The sequence below is a fragment of the Anopheles cruzii genome, chromosome 3, assembly GCF_943734635.1.
Source record: "Anopheles cruzii chromosome 3, idAnoCruzAS_RS32_06, whole genome shotgun sequence".
Taxonomy (NCBI): Eukaryota; Metazoa; Arthropoda; class Insecta; order Diptera; family Culicidae; genus Anopheles; species Anopheles cruzii.
Window position 1 is genome coordinate 45198558 of NC_069145.1, and position 23536 is coordinate 45222093.

The window sequence follows — 23536 nt, forward strand, 5'->3', positions numbered from 1 at the left end:
TCCCCGGTTTCTTTTTGGGGACAATCGTACCAGTCTCCTTGAAACGTTTGATGGTCCTGTACACGAATAATCTGGTCAAGTTCAGATGTGACAGCTTTCTTCTTATCTGAATGTTTGTGAGGTTTTGAAGATGCAAGATTTTGATTTGTTCTCTACAAGAATCCAATGCAATTTTCTGGTGAACGAAACACAAGCAATGACTTAATCACGTATGAGTAGACTGTAAACACAGTACTTCTTCAAATAGTAAACAAAGATCGGACATATAGCTGTCAAAATTAAAACGATGGGCATTCGAATGAGTGTATCACTTTCACGTTGCCACCCTGTAGATGGAGTTTGTGTCGAATTGATCACGAAAACGTTATGCAAAAGACATCACTAGGAAGTTGAAGAATTGTCTCACCACAAATCCGGTCGATTTTGACACACCGATTCCCGAAGTCTTTTGGCCACAGTAGTACCGTGGACCTCTCTTAAGTTAAGTGTGATGAACGAAAATAATATGTTTACTATGCAAACAGTTGATCTTTTGATGTCGACTTCTTCTGGACTCGAGAAACGAATATTGAAGGAACTTCTCCAATCCGCCTGCTACTAGCCTTCTCCCAATTCTTCCTGTAACTTGACCGTAGAAAATTGGTCACAATTTCCACTAAACTGGCCCGGCATTTTATGTTACTTATCTGCGTTTGATTAAAACGGCGCCGGAAATCGGAATTGATGGCACGGTGGCGCAAACTTTAATCGTCCTTGCGGCGAGATAAACAGATTTAGGAGGCTTTATTAAATTGACTGTGGCTGGGGATCGGAGATAATTGTGTTTGTTTTATTTGTCTTCGTGCCGCTCCCCGGTCCGGCGGTCCGGTGTGAGCTACTCGAACGGCCATCCCTCGCCCCCCTCCCTCTCCCACCGGGCCTACGTCCGTTCCGGTAGCTCACGGTAGCCAAAAAGTGTGTTCCAGTGCCCGAGGCTTGCGGTGGTGCGGTGCGGTGCGGTGAAGGTGGAACGGGTCGCCAACGGGCGAAACAGAAAATGAAAAGTGTCCTTACGTGCCGGGGGGATAAATGGAGCCGCGCAGTGAACCCCGGAATCGAACGTCACCTGTGAAGGTGAAGAAAAAGTCCACCAAGCACACGGTCAAGTTTAAAGATCAGAGCGACCGAGAGGACGTGCTGGTGGTGACGGTTGAGCCGCCTTCCCCGTCGACCGGCTCCCCGGAGCCCGCGAGCACCGTCACCTTCGCTTTGCCGCCGCTCGGCGCGCCCAAACCGCGCGCCCCGACCGTCGCGAAGTCCTCGAGCGAAACACGTGCACCGCCCAGGAAGGACACCCCCAAGAAGGCGCGGTCCGGCGAGCAGCGGTTGGCCGAAGGATGTACCTCGCTAATGTACGCCTGCCAACAGGGTCTTACCGGTGATATATTGAAGGAACTGCGACAAAAGGTGAGCTTTTCTGTCCTTCTTGCAGAGCGTGGGGCTGTTGGGTAACCGACGTCCGTGGGCTATTTCCAGCAGGCCACTACTCTTGAAGGTCCTCGCAGTCCGCGGCGTATCGCGGATGGCGCTGGTTTTGCTTCTGCCGGGTCCGCTTCGTTGGTCGGGTCTTATGAATCGTTGCTAATCCGTCGGAGCCGGCGAATGGCGCCATCGCTGAAATGAGTCCCGCGGCCGCGCGGCCAAGTTCATCGTTCAGCGCAATAAGCGAAATGCTCATTGAATCACTCCCGCCTCCCGCCGAACGATTTCCAAACAATCGCCATCATCAATCTAGATTTTCTAATCAGTTTCCTGCGAATGATCCATTTTATGTTGTTAGCCGGTAACGCAGGAGTTCGCCGGGCCGGCCGGGCCGGCTGGAATGTGCCGGCGCCGTTCGGAATGGATGGCTTTATGGCGCCGACGATGACCCGCGCCAAATCCAATATTTTGCGTCGAAGACAACGAAGCCGCTCAACGAAGTGCTTCCGAAGCATAAACCACACTAAGTCGCCCCCGGCAGCACTTCAGCTTTAAAGCTGATGGCCGAGCGAATGACTTATGTCGGCCTGTTAAGCGAAGTGGGACTTTTTAGGTCCCGTTTAAACTTTTCAATCTTCATATGAAAACTTTAACGCATAAAGAGACAGCTTTTTCCAATTTTTCATACCCTTAATAGTTCGACTACTTCGCTAGTAGCAGTGCGAGTTAAATCATCATACGTGACGTAGCAAAGCCTAAGCGAACTTTGCATCGTATTGGAAGATTTAATAAATGGCAAAAGCCATTTTCAAAGCATGACGTACGATAGGAAATGGAATTGTACATTGTTGTTAGACTGGTCCCAGGGCCTGGTCCCAGCCACCGATGGCGTCCTTTTTTCGTTCCTTCTTCTCCAAAGTCAAACTTTTGTAAGGCATCTGTGTCACTGGGGATGGAACATGCCATTATGGTGCGTCATTGTGCGCTGTGGCCAACATGATAAGCGATACTTCCGGCGCTCTCGGGCTCTGGATTGGATATTGTTGAGTTTCGTTTCGTTTCGTTTCGTTTCGTTTCGTTGTGGACTGCTGCTGCTGCCTGGCAATCAACGCACAAAAAATCGAAAGGTACCGAATGCGTGGATGGAATAACTTTTTTTAATTGGATTATGACAGACATTAATGCCGGCGAAAGCTGATGTTCTTTAAAAGTTCCGATGTGCGGCAAAGCGGAGCCGCGTTGAAATCTACGGGCCAAGTTTTCATTGCATCATTCGTATTTATATGATTCCTGCAAAAATATATAAATCTTTGACGTTTGCCAAACGAAGTCGAGGCTTATACAGGTATTAAAAACTAAATATACGTATGCTACGCTGCGATGCAATGGCATTGTTTGTCACACAGACTGAGCAGCAGCCAAAAGTTTCCTGGAACTTCGGTTCTTTGAACATTTGCGATATCTATTCAGCCGTGTGTGTGTGTGTGTGTGTGTCAACAAATCGAAAGATTACAGCAAACATCGTTTACCGTTTTGCTTCCGGTGCTTGTTGCTGTTTATAGAGAGCTTCTTATCCGCAACAACATCGCCATTGTACGGCGATGCAAAAGTCGATAGTCGCTGCCGGAATGCGCCCGTTATCGCCCGCACGATCCATGCCGGGCCCGCATCCCGAATCTCCGATCCCATCCGTGCCCATAACCGTGAGCATCGTCATCGTCGTTGCATCTTTGCATCGCCCATCGTCCGGGCATCCGGCACCAGTCCAGGCCAAGGGAACCGGAACCAGGACGCTGCGCTGCGATACAATCTTCAGTAGAACGTCAGCCAGTGAGTGAAGTGCCGTGCGCTAGGATATCGTGGCGCAACGGTATCGATAATCTTTCACTTGCATGGCCCCATTTACTTGCGCAGTTGCAGAGAGCCCAGAAGTGACTTCGTGGGCTGAATGGCACTCAGAACGGGCACGGAGACCGGTGCGCCAGTAGCGGGGGTTTTCGGGGTTACAAATGCGATACGATTGCGGCCCACTTTGGGCGAATGACGAACCCTGGTGTGGTGGTGCATCTGGACGGGTTGCTTTTTTTCAATTTACATCGGTATGTGCACGGCATCGTGACTTCGATGGCATGCGGTGCACAAACAGTGCAACGACAGGAAACATTGGAATAAATAAGTAGTTTACGGCGTATACGGTCTGGAGCCGGTCTTGGTGGCAATTTTAATGGTCTTTAAAGCGGATCACGGATTATGCAACGGATCATCGTAGGATAAACGGAGAGTGACATTTGAGACGGCGTGAAGAGTATGCGTTATGTTGGGTTCAGTTTGCCAAGCATAGCTTGGTTTGTTTACGTGTCACTGGCGATGGATTCCCTCTATCAGCTCTAAAAGTACAAAATAAGATTGTGTAAATAGATGGCTCTAGCTGCCAATTCGGCCCTCCTCATTATGCTTTTTTGGCAACATTACTTTGTTGTGACATCAGGCAAATGATTTCATGTCAAAAAAATAATATATTTAGTTTGCAACTTATCTTTGGTGAGGTTAGACCATGTTGACTTTTGCGCCTGAAAATGACGTTTTGCGGGTATCATTGCTTTTCTACTATCTGCTGACGATAACTGATACAGAGTCGCATCAAATGTTTGCGGAAGGTTACGGTGATCATGCTTTTGGTAAATCACGGTGTTTTGAGAGAATAAAAAAATTTAAACATGGCGATTTTGACTTCACTAAGAGCGTCGGAGGACTCCAAATAAGTTCGAGGACGCTGAACTACAAGAACTTTTGGAGCAAAAAGGACACGCAAACGCAACAGCACCTCGCGGATCAGCGAAAGGTGGCTCAATACACTATATCCCATTACGCCAATACGTTTGAAGGTCCCGGGAAAAATCCAGAAGATTGGAAAATGGACTGAAAGACAGCATGAAATCCGGAAAATCAAATGTGAAATTCTGCTCGCCAGGCACAAAAGATTGTCATTTCTCCACGAGATAGTGATTGTGGATGAAAAGTGGATTTATTTTCAGAATCCTAAAAAGAAAAAAAAACATAGGTCTGTCCGGGACACCCATCAACTTCGACTGCAAAACCAGATCGATTAGGCTAAAAAACAATGCTTTGTGTCTGATAAGACCAGAAAGGTGTCACCACAAGCTTCTAAAACCTAATGAAACCTTACGGAAGATACAGATCGCTACCGACAGCAAACAATCAGTTTGAACCATGGACTGGACACAAAGCAAAATTGCTTCAAGATGTAATTAAAGCACTTGGCTGGGAGCTGCTACTCCATCCACCATATGTACCAGACTTGGTCCCTTCCGATTATCATTCATTTTCATCGATGTGACACGCCTTGGGTGAGCAGCACTTCGATTGCTACGAGGAAGGCGAAAATTGGATGACTAATTAGTTTCCTTCCAAAGACGAAAAATTCTTTCGGTGTGGCATCCACAAAGTACCTGGAAAAATGTATAGCACATACCTCGAATAAAATAGAGGTTTTGCATTTCAAAGCAATATTCGTATGATTTCTTTGGAAATGTTTCATTTTCGACTTTTGGACCTGGTATGTAACGTGAGTTTGGAACAGTAATTTAATAAAACAAATTCATTTTCCCCAAACATCTGCAGTGTAAGCCCTCACGCTCGGTACGTGTGGCAAATTTATGGACCTATATTTCCACTCAGATTAAACGAAATCCGTTGAATTTTCGTACACTTTCATGAGTCCATCGGCAAGAGACATCGTATCAATTATGTAGCCCAAGCTTTGTTTGTATTTCGACTAAAATAGAGCCCGGTTTTCTCGTTTGAACTGCGACCATAAATTAACTCAGGCGCAAGGTAAGGTTTCGGTGAGGCCGTGTCTCAAATCACAAACTGTGTGTGTACTGCGCCGAAGGCAATTTCTCACGGGGCGAGGCGCCCACGGAATACCCCTGGCTAAGGCAAACAAAATCCTTTTTTACGAGACCCACATGAGACAGACCAAGCCAGCCAACGCAAGCTAACAGCTGAAGCTGCAAATGTACCGTAGTGATACATACGAATTGATGCGACCCCAAAACTCCTACACGTGTACCGAGCCGGCCCAGCGAAATAGCACCGGGAACCCATTAAGGCAATTGGTTTAGGAGCTTGACAAAACAGTCCTTGTTTTGGGGCCGGTTTTACTTTGACCAACCTCGGTGCGGGTGACCCGGGGTGGTGCATAGACGCTCCATCGATAAGGATAAGGTTGCGTGTGAGAGAAAGTGAAAAAGCACATAATGTACACGGTCCTTTGCCAGGGAGTACACATGTTTACCGATGTCTCTGAAGTGGACTCACGACTGAAATGGACCGATCGGCTGAGGGAGACACCGATGCTCACCCAAATTTGGCACAACGTTCATTTAATCTGCACGCAGCATCGCAGCACACGGACGGATGGGCCGAGCTGGCCCACATTCGAGCATCGAGACGATTGGCATTGAATGCTTCCCGTGCGAAGATGCGACTGCGATGTCACCGAAGGATGTCTGTGCCGCAAATGGTCACCATGGGCAAGTTTCCGGTTTTTTCTTCTTCTTCCGGGGGTTGAGCAGCAGGTCTAAGACTGGCTGACCATACGTTCGGGGCCGAGTACCAATTGGTTAGTCTGACCACTGCTTTAACTCCTGCCTGGCTTGTGGTCGGAGCGTTTCGGGCCCAAGTTTTGCCGACGGACGGAAAACACCCACACGTATGGCCCTAGACGTGGGCTGCTGCTTGAGGGCCCTTGGGCTACATCGGTTCCCGTGCCGGTTCGGGAAGACATTGATGGGATTTTATCTATTTTCGGCTTTCAAGCAGTGGGCCTTCGGTTTCTTGGGCAGTGGCCGTGGCCGGGCAAAGAATTTTCAATTTTCTTTTCCGTTCAAGCGTTAAGAGGATGAAGTTGTGGGGCTTGGGTGTGGGAAACTTCTGGACTGTGTCTTCCGGTCTGCTTTCTCTCTCTCTCTCGGGCAGCGTGGTACAGTTTAATTTTTCTTTTCCATTTTTGAAGAATTCGTTTTGTGTTCTATCGGGCTCAGTCGATGGTTTTTAATTGATGCGAAAGCTGAGCTACCTTCAGGAAGTTTCCTATTAATCTGTACCTGTCGTTGCTAGGGGCTTTAAGCGAGTTCCCGAGCAGCATGGGGCGGGGATTTCTCCCCATACACGCACTTGTCCGCGAGTTTGCCAGATATAGATTTGGTCGATCGTAGCCGGGCCGTACCTAGCCAACGGCATGGAATGAAATCCCATTTATCTCCAGAGAATTCGTCTATGTCCAGTACCACGCGACTCTTTTCCGTAGGCTGGTTGGCCGCAGGTTGGCTGGGGAAATGGTAGAAGATTTATTTATTGCTGCCAGGAAGTGAACGACAAACCTTGGCCGGCTGAAGTCAACCAGTAAGACGTTGCCTATGGGCCCGGTTGGTCGCTTGTTGCGTACACGGTAACACGTCCGTGACACATGGCCTTCGCCATCGACCGGACGTGTGGCGACGAAGAAGGGGCCGAAGACGTATTGAGTTATAGGCTGTCCAGCATAATCGGTCTCTTGTTGATTGTAAACAAGGATGAATGACCGAGTTGACAAGCCAATTCCCATTGAGCCGGTGTGTGCGCCTTCGGGGGGGGGCCTGGGACTCCGGTTACTTACCGGGCACCACACTCAATGAAGTCGCCGCCTCATTTGGTGGGTGAGAACTTTCTTTCTGAAGGTGCCGGTAGAGTTCCGTAAACAGTTTTCCTATTGTAAACCAACAACCGTCGTGAGGTGGCATAAGTCCCGTTTGATGTCACGCAATTCAGCGAGAAGATGGATTTGCTGAACCCCTTTTGTGGGCCATCCGAAATCAATCGCGCGGGATTGATTGTGCGGCAATCTGGTACCTTGAATGGGTACTTTTATATTTATTTGGTCCTTAAGTGGAGTGCACGAAGCATCATGAGCATCATTTCAAAACCATTACATACCATCACACAGTCCCGGGAGGAGTGCCGATCCTGGAGCCGTTTTCGAACGGCTAAGCAGCAGTTACGTGACGCTGCATCCGCTCTTGACGTACGCACTAAAGGAACCGGCCCGGCTCGAGCGATTGACTGCATTCCGGGCAATTGCTTTACATACATTTTTCATAAATACCCACGTAGATAGGTGCTCAACATCGACGAATACCCGTCCATGACAGATGCTTCCAACGTCGGGCCGAGCGCAGCGGGTCGTCCCGATTCTGGAACCATCCGCATGTTGCCGGTGCAAAACCGTCGAAAACACCAATCAACCCAATTTCGGGAAATTCGATTCGGTACGCTCGCTTTCAATCGGCTAAATGCCTGATGGCCAAAACTCAATACCTAGCGGGGCCTCAATACCTAGCGGGGTTCGAGGACGAATCCGACCAACAACAGAAAAAAACCGAGAGAACCGAGAATGCATCTGCAATCAATCGGCCGAAGGATCGGTGACATCGGCGAGTACATGCATGTCAACCCCAGGCGCCGCCATTCTCATCGTCCCGGGTCGTCGGTCGGTCGGTTAATAATTCACTGCAGTTCCAACCCACCGCGTCACGGCGGAATGACAGCATTTTCCGAGCACGGTGGCCCCGTTCCACTGGTCGATGGGTTCGCACGATTCCCGTGGGTTGCCTAGGATCGCGTTTTTGGTGGCACCCCGTGACGGTGCCACAACACTTGAAGGTTAGGTTTTGCGCGCGCGACCTACGCCGTGTCTGGCCTCTGGAAGGGGAGACCCACCCGGTAACCTTAAATCCGGTGCCTGTCTTGACAATGAATGCTATTTCGGTCTAGGTGGCCTAGGTCTGAATGGGGTTGCGCTGCGATTGAAGCGTGGAAATCGAAGTCTTTGTAGTACGCGCCGTAAATTGACTCATTGATCAGAACTGCGAGGCGCACTGCACTGTTGCGCGGATCGGAACGATGTGGATTGGGATTGGGAGTGACAGCAGCAGTACATGGCATTTGAATGGTCCAACGTGTAAAGATGTCTACCACGAGCTACCAGCGGGGTGGGTTCCGTTTTTTCCCCGTTTGTTCGTGCACCTTGAATTGCATTCGGAACCACTCGAGGTACTTCCCAGCTAATTAGTACGCCAGATTCAGAGCAGCAGAATCACGGGCATAATGTTCCCCTGTGCCATCGACGAAGTTGGTGCTCGGGTTCGCGTCTGTGCGTGTAACACATGTGCCGAAAAGTCCTGAAGATAACACATAAAGAGCGTTCAAATTCATGATATACCAGAGCATAAATTTAGGGTTTATTTTGCTAAGAGTGACAGAACTTTTGTAACTTTCAAAACAATCGATCAAAAGCAATTTCGTGTTTTAATTTGCCACTGCTTGTTTCGATGGGAAAAAATACCATTCAAGCAGAGCAATGGCTTGAAAAGTGTTTTAAGGACTTCAACTCAGATACAACAATAAAACGTTCGCTGACTTCAAACGTGGTCGTAGAGACTCCGATGATGGATGGTGGACGTCCAAAAGAAACGATAACAGTAGAAAACCTTTAAAACATCCACAACATCGATTTGAATGATTGAAAAGTGTAGTTTCGTAAGTTATCTTTATTGTAAAGATATTTTGATACTTTTATATTGCAAGAGCTGTTCAAGCTGCTGTGCAAGCTCTGTTCAAAGTAAGTGTCACGTTTGCTGTTGAGTAAGAACAAGAATGTGTTGACGATTCTGAGCAGGCCATTTATAAAACAAATACAGACCGGAGTTATTGCGTCGATATGTGACAATCGGTCGACATGGTCAACATGGTCACTCCGGAATCCAAACGATCGTCATCTGAGTGGACTGGAGCAACTGGTGAACCTCGTCCAAAAAGGCACAACAATCGGCTGGAAAGGTTTTGGGATGGTATTTTGGAACGTGCGTGGTGTAATATTCATCGACTATCTTGAGAAGGGAAAGCCTCGAAGGCCGGAATTGCAAAGAAACGATCGTATATGACAACCAAAAAAATATATTCCATCAAGACAACGCAGCGTATCAAAAGCCAATCAAACCAATGGCAAAACTACAAGATTTCCACTTCAAATCTGAAGTGAGAAGCTAAAAGGACTGCAAAATATGCTTTCACAGCTTCTATCACCTCATCATTTGATGAAAAACGAGCTCTACAAATGAATTTTGTTTGTGATCTGGAAACAGATAGAAGTCGCTAGGGGCCAAATCTTGTGAATACGGTGGATGATCCAACAATTTGAACATTAATTCATAGATTTTTGCTATTTATTTTGACAATAGCAATATTCTAAGAATTTAAGCTCTAGTGACACGGTGCATTGTCCTGATGAAAATGGATTTGTTTTCTGCTGAAAATCAAAGTATTTTTTCACGATTTATTTCCTTCAGTTGGTGTAAAAGGTTACGAAAATAATCGTAATTTATTGTTCTGGCAGTTTGCAAGTAATCCACAAACAAAATTCCTTTCGCATCCCAAAAAACTGATGCTCACAACTTCTTGGGCGATTTCTGGAAACTCGTTTCGGAGCCGAAGAAAAAGGTTCAAACCACTCCTTAGACTCTTGTTTTGATTCAGGATCATGGTGATAGACCCAAGTCTCAACTATAGTAAAGAGACGATGCACAAAATCCACTTTATTCTTTCGAAAAAGATCCAAATGTTTCCGAGATAGTGGCATTCGAATGCGTTTTTGTTCCATTTTAGGTGAATGCGGTACCCATTTTGCAAACAGCTTTCTGAAACCCAATACTTCGGTCAAAATATTGCTTACACTGCCCAATGAGATGCCTAGGGCTTCTACTAGATCCCTTTCAGTCATTCGACGATTTTCCAATTCGATATCCTGTATTTTTTCTACGATTTGATTTGTTACTGTTTTTGGACGTTTTTGACGTGGATCGTCTTCAAAGTCTTTACGATCTCGTTTAAATGCAGCCACCGATTTTTTTACTATATGAATTGAAGGCGAAGAGTCCTTATAGACTTTCAACACTCGTTCACAAATTTCTTTTGCTTTTAAACGTTCCAAAAATAAAAATTAAATAACTGCAAGATACTTGATTTTTTCATTTAAATAAATGCTGTGATACGTCGATACTAAATGTTTGTAAACAAAGAATGAAATGACAGCTTGAAATGAAATAGAACAGATTGAAAAATTCACAAACGTTCATATGAAGAGTGTACCAATATAACGAAAAAATATTAGCACCCTCTAACATTAAACCGCAAAACTTATTGAGCACTCCAGTATGTTGAGACAAATCGATAAGTCGTTCTACAAAATTTGTGTTGAAAAGAAGACGCTTTTGTGCTTTCTCAGTGCCGTGACTTTTCAGCCCATGTGTTAGGTTTGCCCGTTGTTTTGACGGTTCCCATTTCGAGCACCCTGGGCGGTTGGCTCACCGAGCGGCCCTTGGTCCTGTCCTGGGCCCTGTCACCTAGCAACGGTTGCGTGGTAGCAAAACAGGTCCTACCGGGGTCATAGTGCCGGTTCCAGTACTCCACTGCACCGCTTTTGGTCGACGCAACGAGGCAGTTGGCGGTTGGCGATGCCCAGTGCCCAACTGTCGGTCGGCCGGGGATCCGTCCGTTTGCCAAATTTGCGTGTTCGTGGGAACGAAAAGTGTTAGTTTGTGGGTGCGTGCGGTGCCTTAGATGCGAACGACAGGAGCTCAGATCGACCGAGTTATTTTATTGATGAGGAATCGTTTCCAACCAGACCACCGAAGCGGTACCTGCTAGGTGCGGAACCACCACGTGGCCACTTCATGTCCAGCCAGAAGTACCGTACCAGTTTGCAGTTCGCACGCAGTTTGATGTCTGGTGTTTCCCGACCCGGTTTTAATGCGCTTTCCGCCTCTTTCTCCCGCTTTCAGCCGAGCGCCGTACACCGACGGGATAGGAGCAACAAAAGTGCCTTACACTACTGCAGCAGCGCCCAGGACATTGCGGCGGCCGCCAGCGTTGCCATGGTGGCGCCCGAGCTGATCGAGTCGGCCGACGAGGACGGCTTCACGCCGCTGCACCTCGCTGTGATACAGGGCAACCTGCAGCTGGTCAACCTGCTGCTGGCCAACGGGGCGGACGTCAACGCGCTCGACAACGAAGGCCACTCGGTCGTGCACTGGGCCACCGGTAAGTACGCGGGGGGGAGGTCCGTTACTGAGGTGACTGCCGATTGCTCAACGAAGTTCCAAAAAACGCGGGCTTCCTTTTTCCCTGACAACGTAGCGCCGTTGAATCGATAACACCTTGTGCGTCGTCCGTTTGTTTACCCTCCGTTCGTTCACAGTATGCGGCGAAGGGGAAGCGCTCCGGGCCGTCCTGGCAGCCGGAGCGGACGTCTCAACGCCGGACATCAACGGGGGCAGCCCACTGCACTACGCGGCCCAGATGTGTGGGGCCAACTACGAGGGCAAGACACCCCGGGCGTCGGCAAAGCTGGCGCTGGAGATCCTTGGAACGCTGCTCAGCCACCCGGACACTGCGGGCGAGGTGGAGGACAAGGATGGCCGGCAGCCGCTGCTGTGGGCCGCGTCGGCCGGCTCGGCCAAGGCCGTCCTGGCGTTGATCAAGGCCGGCGCTCACGTCGAGAGTGCCGACAAGTAAGCAATCCGCGTAACTCCCCGGGGCCCGGTTCACTCATCCTTCGCGGTTCCTTTTCAGAGACGGGTTGACGGCGTTGCATTGCGCGGCTTCGCGCGGCCACACCGACTGCATCGACACGCTGATCAATCTGTGCGGGGCTCACACGGATCAGATCGACTCGAACGGATGCACCGCGCTGCATTACGCCGTGACGCTCGGGCACGCCGACGCCACGTCGCTGCTCCTGCGGCTAGACGCGGATCCGAACCGGCAGGACCGGAAGGGACGCACGCCGGCCCACTGTGGCTGTGCCAAGGGCCAGATGGAGACGGTCAAGATACTGCACGCCAAGCGGGGCAATCTTTGGTTGCGGAACGCAAAAGGAGACCTGCCGGTTCACGACGCGGCATGTTCCGGTCGCCGTCAACTCGTCCAGTGGTTGCTGCAGCTAAAACCGAAGCACATCAACACACCGAGCAACGATGGGCGGACATTGCTGCACATCGCCGCCGGTCACGACAACGTGGACATGTGCAAGCTTCTGCTGGAGCAGGGAGCCGACGTGAATCTCCTTTACCGGCCGACATCGAAGAGTGCCGCCTTGACGCCGCTCGATTATGCGCTCGCGAAGGGTTACCGGTCGACGGCCAAGTACCTGCAGGTGCAGGGCGGGTTGCCGGCCAACAAGCTGCGGTTGTCGGGACGCCAAGCGAAGATCCTGCCCGACCTGGACCGGGTCGAGCCACTGAAATTGACCGAAAAGGAGGAACTGATCGACCTGAAGACCTCCCGGCGGTACATCGTGTACCTGAACTCGAACTCCGAGTCGGACACGGGACAGGACGAGCACCGGAAGAGCCGACACAAGCGGAAACCAACGCACGGTGGCCGGCGGGGTAACCGGCGGACGAGCAGCTGCAGCGATACGGTGTACCTTTACCGGGAGCCCGGACCATCGGGAACCGGTGACCTTGGCCGATCGCGGAGCACCGCCGAGCTGCGGCCACCATCGTCCGGGTCGTCCGCTTCGTCGACGGCCAGCACAAGCGGTTCCTCCTCGGACGGCTGCTGTCGGCATGTACGGCGCCGGAAGCATCAGTGCTACCGGAAGTGCTCCTCGAAGCGCGGGTCTCACTCCAAGCACCGCGATCGGACCCGAGAGCGCGACCCGGGGAAGGCACCGGAGCGGGAGTATGAGTTTAAGTACGCCGAGAAGAGCCCGAGGGAGACGGGTGGCCGGAAGCCGGGTGAGCGGTGTGGCAAAATTGTCCTGAAGCAAATCCACAGCGGCTCGTCGGAGAACGACAATTCTCCGCCTGGGGGTGGACCGGCGGGACCGAAGGTGGGTGGCGCGGGGCGCAGTGCATACCTAGGGCTTCCCCAGCAGGGCATGGGGGGGGGCACGGGGGTGTACGATCCATCAGGAGGGGGTGATTTTTTAGACGAGTGCGCCGCCGCGACCCGGACGCCGCCGCGGGCCGAGTTCAACATCCGGAAGGAGTCGGACAACCGGAGCGAGAGCAAATCGTCCGATTCCGGCTCGACGAAGAAGAAGAAGGTGCGCGCGGTGGGAAAGAAGCCGGGGAAGCCGGGGGTCCCGAAGTCGGGGCCCAAAAAGCTCGACTCACCGAGCGAAGAAGAACCGCAGGGCAAGGGCCAGTCGGAGGTCGTCACAGAGGCGCAGGTGCACCCGGAACCGGTGCCGGCATCCCTTCCGCCGCCGGAACCGGAACTGCCGGAACCGATGAGCAAGTCGACGGAAGATGACGGGGCGGCCACGGACGCGACGTACACGATCGATCAGAAGACCCGGTCCGATGTCGAGGGGTTCAGCGAGACCGAGGAGAGGGGCGCGAAGGCCAAGGGCAAGCCGGTCACGGAAACGATACGCGAAGAGGTACGCGACGAGCAGGCGGTGGTGGCGGGGGTTGAAACGCCTGTCAAGGTCGACGCACGCCACGATCGATCGGCGTTGCGGTCCGCCAAGGACGGCAAAAGTCGCTCCAAATCGGACTCGTCTGACAAGGAGGGTGCGGTGGCACCGCCACCACCATCACCAGCACCACCACCGCCACCGCCTACGCCACCTGCGGTGCCTACTCCGGAACCACCGGAGAAGGAGCCGGAACCGCCAGCACCACAACTAACACTACCACTGCCAGAGCCGACACGCGAAGAGGAACCCACGCTGGAAGAGGACGCCGGCAGGACGTTTGACAGTGAGTCACTGATAGCGGAAGAATCGTTACCACCGTTGGTGGAGCCCGAAGAACTGGTGGAAGCCCCACCGGCTCTCCCGGTTGAGCCGCTCGCGAAGTCGGCCGAAATCGAAAAACCTCCGGAGATCCCTGAAAAGGAGCCGGAGCCCGCGAAAGATAAGCAACCGGTTCCGGCTCTGGCGGAGGCGACGAAAGAGCGACCGAAGCTGCGCCGCTCGGTCGAGTCCAAAGTGGAGAGCGTCGAAGAGGAACAGCCGCCGCCACCGCCACCACCACCGCCGCCACCGGTGAAGGTCCACGAACCGGTCCCGAAGCTAGAGGAACCCAGCCCGGCGCTGGACCAGGCGAAAGTGGACCAGACGCGGGGGTTTTTCGTGAACCTGGAAGACTCGGAGCAGGACGACGAGAAGAAGAAGAAGAAGATCAAGAAGAAACCACGGCTCAAGGAGGGCGGCGCGGACGAGCAACAGGAACAGCAGAACAGCAGCAAAGATCAGGACTCGGGCTTCGAGCCGAGCCCGCAGGCCGTCCGCAGTAAGCCGACCGTTTTTGAGCGCCCCACGCACACGGCCACTCTGCCGCGCCGGTCCGCCTTCACGATGATCGAGGAGCGGGCGGTCAGTTCGAGGCCGGATGGCCGGAAACCGGGCGACAAGAGCGCGGTCAACATGACGACCGTCCAGCAGTCGATCCATCGCAATATCCGCAGGTAAGCCCGACGCCGTAGTTAATGCCCGTGTGTGTGTGTGTGTGTGTGTGTGGCTTCCGGTAGTTCGGGCCCCCCCCTTACAGCTGGACATCCACAATCCACACTCTCTTTAGAATGCCATCACCGCGCGCGCGAAACATTAGAAACCATCATCATATCCTGCATATCCTTCCAAGCTCTCCAGCTGCTTCCATTAAAACCCGGATCAAACCGCAATTGGGTGTGTGTGTGTGTGAGTGCTGGAGTGACTGTGTGTGCACCTCAAACCTTCGTCCTGCTTCCATGCTATCCCCCGTCCCCTTCCGTCCGTCCGTCGGAACTAGTTGCGTTGCGTCGCCTCGCTGTATAACATAACTCTGAAGCCAACCCCGTATCACCCGTATTATTATGTTTCAGATAAGTGTAAAAGTATGACGCAAACCTTGCTAAACTAAACAAAACAAAACTCAGCAGGCACACTAAAACACAGAGAGAGCGAGAGAGAGAGAGCTATGAAACAGAACCACAAGACAAACTCAAGGCATCAAGGCCACTCAAGGCGGAAGGCCTCTTCCAGCTGCCCATAAATGTATCGTCCTTTTAGTAACAGCACACTGTTCTTGGTACCGCGAACACTTCCGGCAAAGCCGGAAATGTCCGGACGAGCCCACAAACACAATCGCAGCACCCACACAACGCTTCCACACGGTGCCCAGGGCGGCCAGAAGAAGAATGGTTAAAAATAAAGCGTCTACAACTCGGGAGACCGCGGGCAGAGGACGTTGGAGTCTGTGTGGTTGTGTGTGTGTGCTTGTGTGTGTTCGTGTGAAATCGATGAAATCGGTCCGTGCTAGGAATTACGGACCGGCAGCCGAACGGAGAGCGGAGTACGCGACAGCATAAATCTCTGGATCCCGAGATCCCGAGCGATGCGTGAACATGAAATATGCATTCGGGGGGCGAACACACCCCTCTCCGTGGGAACTCCGTACCGGGCTGAGCAGTCGGGCGGAAGATGTGTGAATTTGAACGAAACTTTGCACCCGGTTCCGGTTTCCGGTTTCGGAACATTAGAAAGTTGACAGTGTATTGTACTTCAATTAGCAGTAGCCGCGCCGTATTTGAGCTAGTAAAGTTTGCAGTTGACAGTCACTTCCGCAACACACACATGTGTGTGTGTGTGTGTTAGATGTGTGGGATGTCTGTGTGTGTGTGTGTGTGGGTAGGTTGTAGGTCTCAATTGTTCAGTAGAAAACCAAGTGCACTACGAACTGGAGCGTAATGTGTAGTGAGTGCTGTTGCCAGAAAGGTAGAACTAGAGGAGTTAGGAAGCTGGACCCTCAACAGCTCCAGTCTCGGAACACAATCAAATACCCACCGATGAGCGATCACGCGATCTAGCGACAGCGTTACATAAAACATAACTCCTGTACAACACACGCAACCCTAGGGCCACTGGTAGTAGTGTGTGTGTTTGGAACTTAGTGGAATGATTTACACGATAACATAGAGACGGACATCGAGAAGGAAACACAGAACCATTAGAAGGCAAAACGTAAAAACAAAAAACAAATACATAAAGTAGCTCTCGATGCAAATGGAAAACATAGATTTGAGCAAACCTCCTCAATACAAGTACCTCGTCGATTACAGTCCGGTTAGGAGCAAACCCCCTGTCCAGTCCTCGAACAACCCAGTTCATGCTTTTTCAAGCGATCGTTCAGAGCTTTTCGTTCGTTGTTCTTTGCTGATACGAGGTCTGTTCAAAAAGTATCACGAATTTTATGTTTTTATCAAAAACCTTTTTTATTTTTTCACGAACGTCTAGTTTGTACACTCCAAATTAATCCCCATAAAATATTATTCACTTGTGCCAACTTTTTTTTTCTAATGCTCAAAGTTATCATGGTGAAATAGGTGAAAAGAATATTTTTGTTTTTCCACAAATCCGGACATTTCTGGCGGATTGCTTCGCGTGAATGGCGCCTAACTTACCAGGTGTATACCTATAAAAACGGACTTTTTTCAAAGAAATCAAATATTTATTATTTTGAAATGAAACATTCTATTTCATTCAAAGTATCTGCTATCTCTCTGCTGAATCGTGGATTCTCAGATGTAAGAATTCTTTGTCTTTTTAAGTAAACTAATTAGTCATCCAATTTCGACTTTCTCGTAAAAAAACGAAGTGCTGCTCAACCAATACGTGTCCGATTGATGAAAATGAATGATATTCGGAAAGAGCCAAGTCTGGTGAATAAAGCGGAGGGAATAGCAGCTCCCATCCAAGTGATTTGATAGTATCCTGAAACAGTTTTGCATTGAGGGTTAAGGAGACGCCAGGTTTAGTGATCATTGTGCCCCACCTTGAGTCTCCATTTCGGACAAGAGAAACGGCATTTTGGTCGTTTTTCGATCAATACATGGTTCAAATTGATCATTTGTTGTCATTAACGATCTGAATTAATGGTTTCACCAGGTTTTAGGAGCTTGTGAAACACCACACCTTTCTGCCCCATCAGAAAGTCCGTTTTTTGGAGTTCTTCGACGCTTTTTTTTGTTAAGCTAACATAGCCATTTTTTTAAACCGCAAAAAGCACTGCGATATTCCAGAAACGAGTCCCGACAAGCATTTGGTGCGATTCTTAGCAGTTTTCTTCAAGAGGTAGCAGAATAGTAATAATCTCTGCAAAACGTTGTTTCCAGGCACAAAAGTTGATATGGTCTAACCCTTTCAACGATCGGTTGATAACTGATTTAATTTGTTTTTCGACCACAACTCATTTACCTGATGAGTACCTCATTGTCGCGGACAGACATCGCTATGCTAATCGCTATGTTCAGGTCCTCAGCAACTCCTCTAACGGTGATTCGACGATTGGCCAATACTATTTTCACATCATCAGTTTTGTCGCATGTCTGTTGACGTGCTCGGGGTTCCGGCACGCTCTTCGTCGTTCACTCTTCTCGACCCTCTGGGAACATTTTGAACCACCGCAAAAGGGTCCGATCCGGAATGCGTCCGTGCTTTTAATTCTTTTTTTTTCACACACAATTTGACACAAATTCTTTACGATACGTTTTTTGGAACAGACCTAAATCGAAGTACCTATAGAACGCCTCATAAAAATCGAAATTTAAATATAAGTAACCCGTGGAAATTCAACATACGCGATACTTTTTTAACAGACCTCGTATACTTTAGTAACCTGAAACCTTCTACGTTCGCGTCTACGGATTGCGGACGTTTCAACGAAACCAGAACCTTTTTTATGTTTGCTGTGTTGTGTTCGGTTACCAATTTGGTTTGGTTCATTTGCTCCCATCTGCGATGTGTTTCGACCGGTTCTTGATCGACCGATTCTGCATCTGCTGCTCTGCGCTCACCGTTTAGCTTCACACTCATGGTCAGGCTGTTTTGCTCAACCCATTACTCTTACAAGCCAAGTGTTTGGCCGACCTCGTACGCCTATCAGTTATGCAGTTTGTGCAATCGTGCAAAACTTCTTACCTCTACAATAATGCTATCGATGTTACCAAAAAAAAACACAAACAAATATTCAATAATATTTTCGATCGAAAACCTGCCTCCTGCCACCCGAAACCGGAGTGTGGCCGAACTAATCGAACTAATCACCAGCCAACCAACAACTATCAATCGCCAACACTGCCCGCTCTTAATTCCCAGATATTATATGGAAAGAAAAATTTTCCAACACTTGTTAGAACTGAAAAGCTTGCAAATTCGGTCGACGAAAGTGAACGAGTCGGTGCTGGTGAAGCGGGCCGTGGACGACTACCACCGGTCGACGATCGAGCTCGGCTACGAGACGGGCAGCACGCTGAAGCGCTACCCGTACACCGAGTACTCATTCCGGAACTTCGAGCTCTTCCTGTACGACACGCTCAAGAGCCTGCAGAAGAAGGAGACCTACAACTTCCAGAACATCTCCGAGGTCTACGATGAGGTGAGTTGCGGTTTTGCGGCGGTCGATGAACGGGGTCCTTGAAAGGGTCGTGAGCTATCGATTGTTTCGCGGAGGTCATTGCCACGGGCGACAGACGACGATTTATTCGTACAGTCCCCTCCAATCGCCGGCCGACGTAATTACGTCGCGGGACGCTACGTGAGCCGCACGGCACCAATTCATCGTAAACGGTGTTGGCGGCGTCACTGGCAACCAGGACGTGCCCCGTGCCTGCGCACTACGCTAGTGGTAGTAAAAGTTTATTTTTGTCCCGACCTCCAGGGGACACCGCAGTCAGTAGTTGGTAGGAGTGTGACTCCTGTCATCCAGGGCAGCCCAAATCACGTCACGGACATAAATTGTCTGCGACAGTTTGTTTTTATACCGTAAGCCGTGCCGTGGTGTAACTCCTGATGTCTCGTCGTGGCTCAAGTGCCCCCATCCCGAACAATGACACACGCCCCATTGGCCTAGCACCCCGAGCCCGTCGAGGACGAAGATACCGAAACAGACTAGATTGCGTGCATGATGTACTCGCAATAAAGGTGGCGGGGTGTCAACTGTTCATGTCACGCGTGTTGTCAAGTGTTTAAAAATCCGTCCGGCATTCGAACATCGGACCAACTGTCGTCTCGGTGTGGCCGCTGATTATTGTCGGGTTGACAGATGAATTGGCGCAATAACCACTGCACCGCTCTCTAACCACTTTCGCCGCAGGCCGAACGCAGACTCAGCCCGGATGTCAGCCGGTACGAGCGGGCCCTGAACTGTACGACCAAAACACACCGCTGTCTTCATGCGACCCACGCCTACACGGGCATCCCGTGCGCAGCCTACAGTAAGTAGATAGCAGAAGTAATGGTGTAGGGTGATCCGTCAAGTGTTTGGATTTTCACTCTGGAAATTGAGGGCTTTTGGTAAAAACTTTGACATTTCCGAAACGGGATGCTACACACTTGCAGAAAATAAGGAATTTTTAATAACCTCCACCTCGGTGGTCAGCAGAATTGTCGTATAAGCAGAATAAGTAGAATTGTCGTATTTGGGGTTCGCAAACCCCACATATCGTGCAAGAGAAGCCAATGCACCCAAAACGTGTGGACTATTTGCTGCGGCAAAATTGAAGCTGAAAACTTAGGCGTAATTTGATTTCAACAGCCAGCCAACGATATTTTGCGCCCCATCTTCGGAATCCAAACACTAGATGGATCACCCTATAGTATTGGGTGTGTGAATTAATTCGTGCCATTTTCATTCAACATTTGTGACCTAACTACAGCAACAAAACGTATGACTATATTAATGAAAGTATTGTCCGTCGTTAGGTACTACTTTTCCTTCTAGGTAGTTCCTCGATTCCGTGTTGATAGAATTCCTCGTCTTTCAAGGCGATCCAATCAGAGACCCTTTTTTCAACACTTTCATAATAAGTTAAACCCTGTGCGGCCAAATCGTTACTCATGTTACGGAACAAATACTATTCCGAAAGAGCAACATCTGGTGAATACAACGACGGGGGTTAACAGTTCCCATCCGACATTTCCGGGATAGGTTTTGATTTCCGGGATTGGTTTGTTTTGAGGGATAGGTTTAACGATGTGTGGTCGAGCGATATCATTTTGAAAAATCAGCTTATCATGTCTTTTATGCGATTCTCGTCGTTTTATGGCCAAAGCCTTGTTTCAAATGCATTAATTGTTGTTGATGGGATTGCCCTTCAACAATTTCATTAGGTTTTAAAAGCTCACAGTACACCACACCTTTCATATCCCACCATATGCACAGCATAACCGTTGCGCAATGAATATTTTGCTTTGGTTGCGGTGGACATGGTTCACCAGGCTGTATCCAGGTCTTTTTGCGTTTAGGATCTATGTACTTACTCACCTTTTCATCACCAGTGACAATTCGGTACAAGAATCCTTGTTTTCTGCCGTTCAAGCAGTAATGAAAAAGTACTCCCCGCAAAAACGCTTTACCAGGAACAAAACTGGACATGTTCAAATGCTTAAAAAAGGGGTTTTATGCACTTTGACCAAACAATCTAGCGTTAGATGACAGTGGCTATCAAACACATATTTAATTTAAAAAAAATGTTAATTTAGTGAGTAAATCGATTGTAGAACGGCACGAATAAATTCACACAACTAATACTAGTTCCTTCACGGGTGCTTCACCCTCCGCCACTCCCGCACTGTCCGCCCCGATCGCGATCTAATATGGTGACTTGTGTCCTCTCGTCTGCGCTCCGATCAGTACCGATGATGAACCATCACACGATACCGAAGCTCGGGTTCGGGCCGTACAAATCGAGCTCGACCAGCGGGGTCGGGAGCTTCTTCCTGCCGAAAATCCTCACGCACGCCACCGACCGCAGCTGCCCCGGAGGGAAGGTAGCCCTGGAGCTGACGCACGGCAACAGTAAGCAGGTCATTTCACTGCCATCGGAGAAGCTCGATAGCAATAAGCGATACTACGTAACGTTTACCCTTAACCCGAACGCTCCCACTGACGGTGCACCTCCCTCGCCCGCAGGACCCCACGCCCCACGGCAGCCCCGCGAGCAGCAGCAGCAGCAGCCACCAGATCGTGATGCCCAAGATAACGCTCAGCCACAGCGGCATCGAGAGCAGCACCATCCAGGCGCCGTTTCCGCCGCGATCCCTGCAGCAGACCACCAGCAGCCGCAACTCCAGCCACACTCTGCTGAGCCACAATCGCAGCCCAGTGCCCTTCCCGCAGTAGCTCTGGAGGGAGCGCTACCGACCTAGCGCCGCCGCCGAGAGACAGAGTTTTGTGCTGTGGTCTTGTGGTTCTATGTTTTTGACTGTACATACCGATACGCGTGGCCTGAGAGGCCATGTCCTGGGCCAGGCCCCCTTTGGACATCTGGTCCGATTATTAAACTACATTCGAACAGAACCGAAATAAGATTTTGCAATTCATTCAAAACTTGACCCCTACCGCGGTGTGTTGTTGTTGTTGTCTTCGTCCTTAGGCCACACTCGTTGGACATTGCCATTTGTTGGTCACTGTTTGCCACGCGACCATTGGAAAACCATTAGTGTCCGCCGGGTGGGCATGTGGAATGCTACTTCACACCCTGTAATGAACCCCACTCTGGCGGACCCCTTTCTCCTGTCGACTTCGCTTGCGTGCCGGCTTCCGTCACTGACGGAGGTCAGGTGTCGGACCCATTTTTTCACCACGTCCTCCGGATGTATCGTGCCCACATGTGTGTACGCCCGTGATGGATGTCCTTGACCCAAATAAGCGCCGGGCATAATTTATGCAGTTCCCCGGCATGATTGCTTTCACCAACCCCTTAGCTGACGTTCCCCTCCAAATTACCGAGGTCACACATGAGCCGCACTTGGGCGCAAAGCTCTGACACATTTCGCTCCGTGTTATCGGGCTGGGCTTTCTCACGTACCGAGCGTTGCTTTTCGGCATGTGTCGGCCCGGTCTGACCGAGAAGCCTGTCACACCACAGTAGTGTCAGAATGACTAAATGTTTAGTGGAAACAAGTACAGGGATGACCGGTTGGCTGGCGATACTTCAATATTCGTAAAAACACTCATTCTAAAAGAGACTAAAACAGTTGGAAAGCTAATTACAACTTTTTCAACAAAGTCCTGTCCTTTTGAACCGAAAGATGAACGCACTGGACGGACCTGAAAGTCCTAAAACAAACTTCATAGCTCAACAAAAACTGGCCATCAGCCACCAGGACATAGTTCTGCTTTGTTTATGGAAATTTGTTGATATACTTATTAGTGCATTACTTTGATATGCAGAAGCTTTGATTAAAGCTGCCCCAAATTCTTTGAATTGACGAATGACAGTATCGATAGCATTGACACACACTGGGCCGGGGCGCACGGTGGAATCGTGTACCGAATAGTATTTCAGTCTTCCTGCATGACGCACTGCTATGGGTGGCAGAAAAGGCTAATTAGAAAACTATGACTACTGCCGAAGCTACGTAGTACTCGAATTTCATCAGCTTGATGTCTCTAGGCGAAGCAGCATTAATGAGTTTTCGGCTGAAAGACCCGTCGAATCGCTTCCCGTCAGCTATTGCTTCGCATTGTAGGTGGTGTTGCTGCTGCTGGTGGTGCTGGAGTTGTGGCAAAGGACCTGCGCCGGATTGCTGCACGCTGTTCAGGGTGGGCTGTTGGCAACGAATTCACTACCACTTGTGATTTCCGGAGTTCCTTGAAGATCGACTGGAGGCTGCTGCGCTGGTGCTGGGTGCAACGTGGTTGGCGAGGCAAGAGTGAGCGTTCGGAATGTTAAGGTTTTGTAAAACTGACGCAGCCAAACGGGTAGATGTTGAGATTATACACACGGTTGATATGGTGAAAACTGTAACCAGCGTTACGTAGATAAGTGGCAGTGGCGGTATTTGATAAGGAAGCGCGTTAGAAGAAACCTGTTTTTTGTTACTACGAGGTTTACAAATAGATCTCCTTTCGACGAGTACAGTCAGAGATAACCGGTCGAAAGTGACAACGGATGATACGGACGAAGGACGGAACGCAACGAGAGCGTCTACTATTTTGTTTACCAATAACTGTTTAGGAAG

At 49.9% G+C, this 23536-nt stretch overlaps 1 protein-coding gene across 1 annotated transcript; it reads left to right on the top strand.

Annotated features, from left to right (window-relative positions):
* Positions 1-1068: 1068 nt before the first annotated feature.
* LOC128270477 (uncharacterized) lies at positions 1069-21718 on the top strand. The gene is made up of 7 exons (XM_053007880.1): positions 1069-1446; positions 11361-11619; positions 11777-12089; positions 12151-15000; positions 18668-18947; positions 19665-19785; positions 21204-21718. Exons 1-7 carry the CDS (start codon positions 1069-1071, stop codon positions 21716-21718), a joined length of 4716 nt encoding a protein of 1571 aa, XP_052863840.1.
* Positions 21719-23536: the final 1818 nt, after the last annotated feature.